Consider the following 7,529-nt stretch of genomic DNA (forward strand, 5'->3'; position numbering starts at 1 on the left):
CTCCTCAGGAAGTTCTACCAACACAGTGTGCAGTAGCCAGAACACAGTTCCAGCCATCCTTCCTCTCTACTACTCATCACAGCCTCTTCACATTGAGCTTGTCGAAGAACAGGCTCTTCACTGTGGGTGGGTATCAGCTCTAGCATCTTTACCAACAAAGTTAGGAAGGAGGTAAGTACTGTGTCCCAAGCAAACAGAATGGACTCCCTTACCACCACCACTTGAGAAAAATACAAACACACACACACTCACATGAAGTAAGTCTCACTAGAAACACAAGCATACATAAAATACAGACCAGGAAATCCTACTTTGTAAACCAGATCAGAACCCTCTTTAGCTTTCAATCATCCCCTTAATTTAATTCAAATTTTAATTGGGAAGAATTTTTTTTTAAAGAAACTTAGCCAGATTTTTTTCACATGTTCTTAACAGAGATTGTTAGAATACCTGAGTCTTATCTGCATTTGAACCAAAGGTTAATTCTGAAACAAGTAACTCTTCACTCAGTTCTATTTTAAGCTTAATTCCCACTTTAACACACAACAGACCATTTTCAAACATCTCTATCCAATACAATAGCAGACCACAAACCATGTCTTTTTGAGCCTTGCTGGATTAAAATAGTTGCCATCTTAGCACAGGGGCATTATTACACTCGCCTTGTATATATACAAAGGACATAATTATGCTCATTCCCCTAATGGACAAGAAACCTTATTTTCACCATAGCCAAGCCAGAAAACAGGCACTTCCTGAGTCTTCTGGGAACGGCTGAAGGTTGTTAATAAACAGACTGAAGCATAAGTACATTTTAGCCCTAGTTATGTCACTTAAAAAAGGGGACAGGAAGACTCTGTTTAACCCTAAATGAAGTAAGTGCGATATGATGCATCACAGTAAAAAATGCTACTACTGTTTGTACAATATTTAGAGATGCTGTTGCTCATTATAAGAAATATCTGGACAAAATCACATCTTTCCAGCAACACTAGAATAACAGATTATAAAGAAGTGAAGCTATATATCAATGAAGCAGCAGAATACTCAGTTTGCTGTATGACCAACACCCATGTGAGGCCTCAAGTGAAGCAGAAGTTCTGTGCAAAACCAGCACATTTACTGCATGATTAATGGCAGCCTACAGAAAATTTGCAAGAACAAAGTATCTGGCTTGGAAAACACTGATGGAAAATTTATTTTGAAAAATTGTGTAAAGAATCATTTAGTTTTTCAGTTACAAAACATTATTACATGACTTGACACTCTATGCACAATGTGAATGTTTTAGTGCATGATTAAAGAACCCTTGGTGAAACTACTGAAAACTAAAAACTTTTAAATGTCTCTCTACCAGTTACAGCCACTTCCACAATATTATTAAAAATACATCCACAGCAGACAGACTGAGCAAGCAACTCTGACACTCCCCACTTCTTGCACATGTGACAATCTATTTTTGCATTCTGGAGGATATGTTTTTTAAAAACTTGTAGAAACCAAAAAGGGATCTCACCTACTGACAACTTCTTCAGCAAAGGGTTAAATTCCTGCTCTGGATGGTCTGTCATAGCATCTAACAAGCAGAGTATGCACTGGTTTTTTCCTCTCTATAGACTAAGGGAGTGAACAGTGCGCTCAACACAAGAAGGGAGTGGTCTCAATGTTACAAAGCAAGGCAATGGGGAAAGATAAAAGGTTTGCACATGGAATATTACAGAATACATAGATGCCCTACATCACAAATTCAGAAAACAAGATCCACCAGCTTTGCATGTGCACACACAACTCTGTACAAATTATATTACAACATGTCCAGCTGCAGTACCATGAAACCCAGCTTACACTGCACTATTTAGTGAGTTCTACTGAACTGAAATGTGACCTTTAAAATAACTTAGTTTGCATGTAACTCAGAGGATATAATTTGGACTTTGCTACAGTTCAGAACTATAACGGTCACAGGTCTGAACTCATCAAAAAGCCAAGATGCCTGATACAAATTTAAAACAAGGAAGTACTTTCTGCCAGATGGGGGAGGCGAAAAAGAAGGGAGAGTGTCAACTTCCCTCTCATCCAAATATCACTTCCGTGTATTTATCTGCTCAGCTATTAAGTAGACTGTAGGATACCACTTTAAACTGGCTTAAAAACTATAAACTGTTTAACAAGTATGATGCACAAATCCCAGGCAGACAAGTGAATTTAGTGTGTTTCACACTTAAAAGATGCATCTTTAGGCTTTATCTCAATAGAATAACCAGAAAGAAAAGGACCTACCTGGTATGGGTTGAATCACATTGTTTATCATTCTGACAATTAGGACAAATATAGTGTAAAAATATCTATACAGAATCCAGGCACTGAGTATCACCAGTAGAACTTCACCATTTCAACACACAGAGGCCAAGGTATAGCCATGGTATATTCCTTATAACTTTCCTCCTATGTATTTAATGGAAGTGCACATTATTTAGAATCTTAAACTCATGTCAACAATTCCTTAAAAAACCACATTTCATGGCACCTACACAGCAATTGGAGTGAACAATGAACTCATAAAACTTACAGCACAAGAATAAAACAAACATATCCTACTCTTAACTTTTAGTTAATTTCTCACAATAGGTGTAATTACAATAGCTACTAAATCTGTAAGAACTTGGTAGAGGAATAATATATAGTGGTTCTTCTGGTAACATGAATCATTTAGCTCTAAGCACAGAGACCCAGACAAAACCTCCACATTTAGCATAGCTCTGATAAACTGTTTCAACTACTCTCTACTCCTATTATGTAGGAAGCTATAGTAAATGCAACTGGAATATGAGAAGGTATTTCCTAGAGTTATTATCAGCTCCCATTAGACAGACTTAAGACAAAGGCATATACCTTACATTTGTTGTTACTGATATTCAAAAGGTACAACTATACTACATAGCTTGTCAACAAGTATTTGCTCTTCTAAACCACTCAAAGTAAGACACCTATACCTAGGTATTTTGATCAGTCCTTCAATTTTATTGAATTAAATCATTAGCCTTTTATGGTGTAGGAAGGGCTGCAAATACTAACAGAGTTAATCACCACAGACTGTTCTGAGCACACTCCCCACTGTTCAATACTTCAGACGACCAGAGATCACGGGACCAGTTACGCAAATAGTTACAAAACTGGAAGGCTGTTAACTGATTTGCCATATGCTATTTGTTTTTGTCAACCCAACGAACAAGGGGATTTTTCTGCAAAAAGTCCTCCTGTGAAGTGAACTTCCCTTTTCAGTATCACCTGTGAATATACTTCAGTGTTCAAGAGAAAGACTAGAGCAGCCACATCTTTTTTCCTTCACCAATATCTTGCTAACAACAGTAAATACTTTTCAAACTTGATTATAGAACTTGATTATAAACACTCAACAAGAAATTAACATGGCAGTAAATTAGAGCCTTCCTCTCTTCTTTAAAACATGACTTCAGATACAAATAAACACCCTGACAAAAAAAAACCCCCACACACAAATCCCAGAAACAACACCCAAATCCAAAAACCCAAAACAAAACCAACACCACCCCCCATGTACTCTATCTGCAATAGAATCTACTGTATGCATTGCTTTTAAAGCAAAATTCATAGTAACATTAACATAACTGAATAAAGAATTTAAACTAAAACCAGATGTTATTACTGGCACCTTCAAAACAGTGGAATTTTTCATGGTTTTGTGATTCAGATAACATTAAAATGTAACACAATTGTGCCGTGTATCAGTTTCTCTCAGAGTTTTTAAGATATGAGCCTAGAAACACACAGTAAAGTCCTCCTATATTTCACCACAGACTTCAGAATCATAATCTGTATTGTAAGAATAACATTATTCATAAAACCTTTATTTCTAGTAGAAATGTACTTCCTCTGATAAATCAAATTTTACAACAATATACACTGTTTCCCTTGGTTAACAAGGTATTTTTCCTCAAATTAAAAAGCAAACAAAAAGAGTGATGTAATTTAACCATAAGCATAGGCACTTCCAGTACAAAAGTTACAATTTCAAAAAGGTAAAACAACCCTATTACAGCACATTTGGTCACTGAAGTTGCATACACAAAAGCTGAGTACAAACTTCAGTGTTCTGAAAAGAAAACCCACATTTTTGAATTGTCATAGCTAGGCTCCTCATTCTTTCCAAAGCATGTACATAGTCCAAACTAAAAACAGCTCATTTTCATACTGTTTCTGTAATCCATCATATTTAAATGACAGTGGGCTCCATAGAAATATTCTGCACCACTCCAGGAGTTCCACACTGAAAGCAAGCAAATTTATAGCATAATCAGTGGAAATACTTCTGAAGACAAATAGTACTCGCATTCAGGACAGAAGCAAACATGAACGACAGGGTCGAATTGGCAATAGTGACACCAGATCACATCAATTCCTTTTTAGGAATTAGACAATTCTAAATTGTCTCTTTTTAGAGAGACAATTTCTTTTTGAGAGTCAAATAAACAGTCAATGTAGAAATAAAAGGTTCTTCAGCAGAATCCTACCTTCTGCAGTTATTTCCTTCCTGACTAAACTAATAAAAATAGAAGGGTATTCACACTAAAATCTAGTGGAGATCTGAAAGGTATAGATGAACAACCACCAAATCTAGGTACTTTATCTGTGACTGAACCTCAAGGTTCAAATCTGGACCCAGTATTTTCAACTGATTTGTCAATGACTTGCATGAAGAGGCACATTCGCTGACAACACAAAGCTGGGAGGAGAGGCCGATACCCCAGGGGGGCTGTGCAGCCCCTCAGAAGGGCTTCAGTGGGCTGGAAAAAGGGGCAAAGAAGTTTTGTAAACCTGAATTTAACAAAGGCAAATGCAGGGTCCTGCTCCTGGGGAGGAATAACCCTGGGCACCAGCACAGGCTGGGGGCTGACCTGCTGGGGAACAGGACCTGGGGGTCCTGGTGGACAACAAGCTGTCCATGAACCAGCAGTGCCAAGAAGGACAATGGTAGAAAAGAGCATTGCCAGAAGGTCAAGGGAGGCGATTCTGCCCCTCTACTCAGCCCCAGTGAGGCACATCTGGAGTGCTGTGCCCAGTTCTGGGCTCCTCAGTACAAGACAGACATGGAGCTCCTGGAGCGGGTCTGGCAGAGGGAAACAAAGATGATGAAGGGACTGGAGCATCCCACAAGGAAAACTGAGGGAGCTGGGACTGTTCAGCCGAGAAGAGTTGACTGAGAGGACACCTCATGAGTGTCTGTCAGTATGTGAAGGGAGGTGTCAGAGGATGGATCCAAGCTCTGCTCTGTGGTGCTGAGCAATAGGACAAGAGGCAATGGGCAGAAACTGATGTACAGGAAGTACCACCCAAACATGATGAAGAACTTGTTTACCTTGAGGGTGACCGACACTGCAACAGATTGCCCAGAGGTTGTGGAGCCTCCCTCACTGAAGATATTCCAGAATTATCTGGATGAAATCTTGTGCAGTGTGCTCTGGGATAACCCTGCCTGAGCAGGGAGGCTGGACCAGATGACCCACTGTGGTCCCTTCCAACCTTATCAATTCCGTGATTCTGTGACTAAAACAGAAGCATCTTTGCCAGTTTCTCCTCGTTGTTCTTCTAGTCTTTTTTCACCTCTTGTTCCTCTACTACTTCCCTTTTAATTCCTTCTTTAAGCCTCTTTTGCACTGCTTACCCTTCTGACATAACTTCACTGTTTACTCCAAAAACAGATACTGGGAACATTCTTCCTGACTTAATAAAGAAATACTGTGGGAATCCAACTTACGACAGCATTTTAAACACTGTGTTAATTCTATACTCCATGCAAAGCATCTTGTTCCACTGATCACAGCCACAGAAAAACCGCTACTGTAGTAAATAGTTATTACTATGTTTCTTTCCTAATGACTTTTTAGTATTACCAAATAAGAAAAAATTAAGAGCAAAACAATAAAAAAGTGCTCAACAATATACTGCAGATGTAGTTCAAAATTCAACTGCAGCAAATACTGCAGATCAGAAAAGTAATTTACTACATATTCACTATGTAGAATCATAGAATGGCTTGGGTTGGAGAGGACCTTAAAGACCATCTTGTTCCAAACACCCTGCCATATGCAGGGATACCTCCCACTAGACCAGGTCACTCAGAGCCTTATCCAGCCTGGCCTCAAACACCTCCAGACCTTTGTACACGTACTCTCCTTTCAAAAACCACTTCTCACCAAAGAACCCTATGAAACTTAACACTACTTATTACACATTGGCCTTGAAGTAGAAGAAAGTGGCAGTCTTTTTGTCACCTAAAGATAAAACCTTTCCTGTATTTTATGTCATTGCCACACCACATTCATTATGTCCTATATGGAAAACCTAATTATTTGCGATTTCATTCTTCAACGTGAAGTGCTACTCATGTCTTTACTAAGCACTAATTTCACTAACTCTGCATGGAATTAAAATAGCAAAATATTAACCAGTAAGTGATAAATCTCTGTAAATAATGGTCAAGGAACTGTCAAAGAAATACAAAAAAAATTCTGACAAAGCCTCAAATATTGAATGAAACATGACATAATGAGAAAAATCGAAACCCATTTCTTTCATACTGAATAAAACTGTTATGTCTTTTATTACATTGACTATAAAACTGAAACCATCTAATTGCACATGGGAGTTCCAACTTTGTTTTAACATTACTAGCTTGATTTTAAAAACACTGAAAATTGTTGTTTCATATCTGGGGAGTCTTAACACTTTATATATTAACAAAAACATTCACAAACCAGTGATTAAAGCATGCCAATTTGTAAGTAAAAACACAACAGGATTTTGTGGTAGAAAAAATTAAAGCAAGTGCCTTTTCCCCAAGTAGCTCTGTTTTTGGTTTTTATGTCATTACATATCATTGTGTAAAACCATGCATATCTTTTAGAAAGAAAATAGAACTAAAATTAAATTTAATTAATCTGTAACAGTATTGTGAATTCAATGCTTCTTTAGTGTATAATGGAAAATTAAAACACTCACCAGTCAACTACTTTTTTTCCTGAAGAGAATGATTTGGAAAGAAAACTATTTTAAACTATTGTCCCCACCTGCCTCAGAGAAGTATTAAATATTTAAAACATTCAAAAGATGACTTATTAAAATATATTTGACTAAATTTTGAGTGTTATTCTTATGGTATCACATACCGTATCACAAAATAGTGACAGGAAGGAATTATCTCCCAGATGCTTTAGAATGCTTCATAAGAGTATGCAAAATTATTATACTTTCACAGGAGCAAAATGCACAATTTACGTTTAAAAAATCGCAAGGTTAATTATGAAAGCAATATTTGTTTTCATATTACAAAAAAGCATAAACAAAATACTTAACTGATAAGCTAAAATATATTAAGTATCTTGCACCAAGATTAAGTATATCCACTAACCAGTTACAAAGAAAACTAGCAAACTGAAACAAAGGCAGCAAAACTGGATAAAGCAGCAGTCGGGAATATAATTTATCTTAAC

The 7,529-nt window shown here is 37.3% G+C and overlaps 1 protein-coding gene across 1 annotated transcript in view; it reads right to left on the minus strand.

Annotated features, from left to right (window-relative positions):
• The window catches only part of FNBP1L (formin binding protein 1 like), a 35,915-nt gene extending 35,769 nt beyond the window's left edge, over nt 1-146 (minus strand). Inside the window, exon 1 of the mRNA XM_017729590.1 lies at nt 19-146. Within this exon, the coding sequence (XP_017585079.1) occupies nt 19-146 (128 nt within the window). The remainder of the gene's footprint in view (nt 1-18) is intronic.
• Between the last annotated feature and the right edge of the window lie 7,383 nt (nt 147-7,529).

Source organism: Corvus brachyrhynchos, unplaced genomic scaffold (assembly GCF_000691975.1).
Source record: "Corvus brachyrhynchos isolate BGI_N302 unplaced genomic scaffold, ASM69197v1 scaffold101, whole genome shotgun sequence".
NCBI classification, from domain to species: Eukaryota; Metazoa; Chordata; class Aves; order Passeriformes; family Corvidae; genus Corvus; species Corvus brachyrhynchos.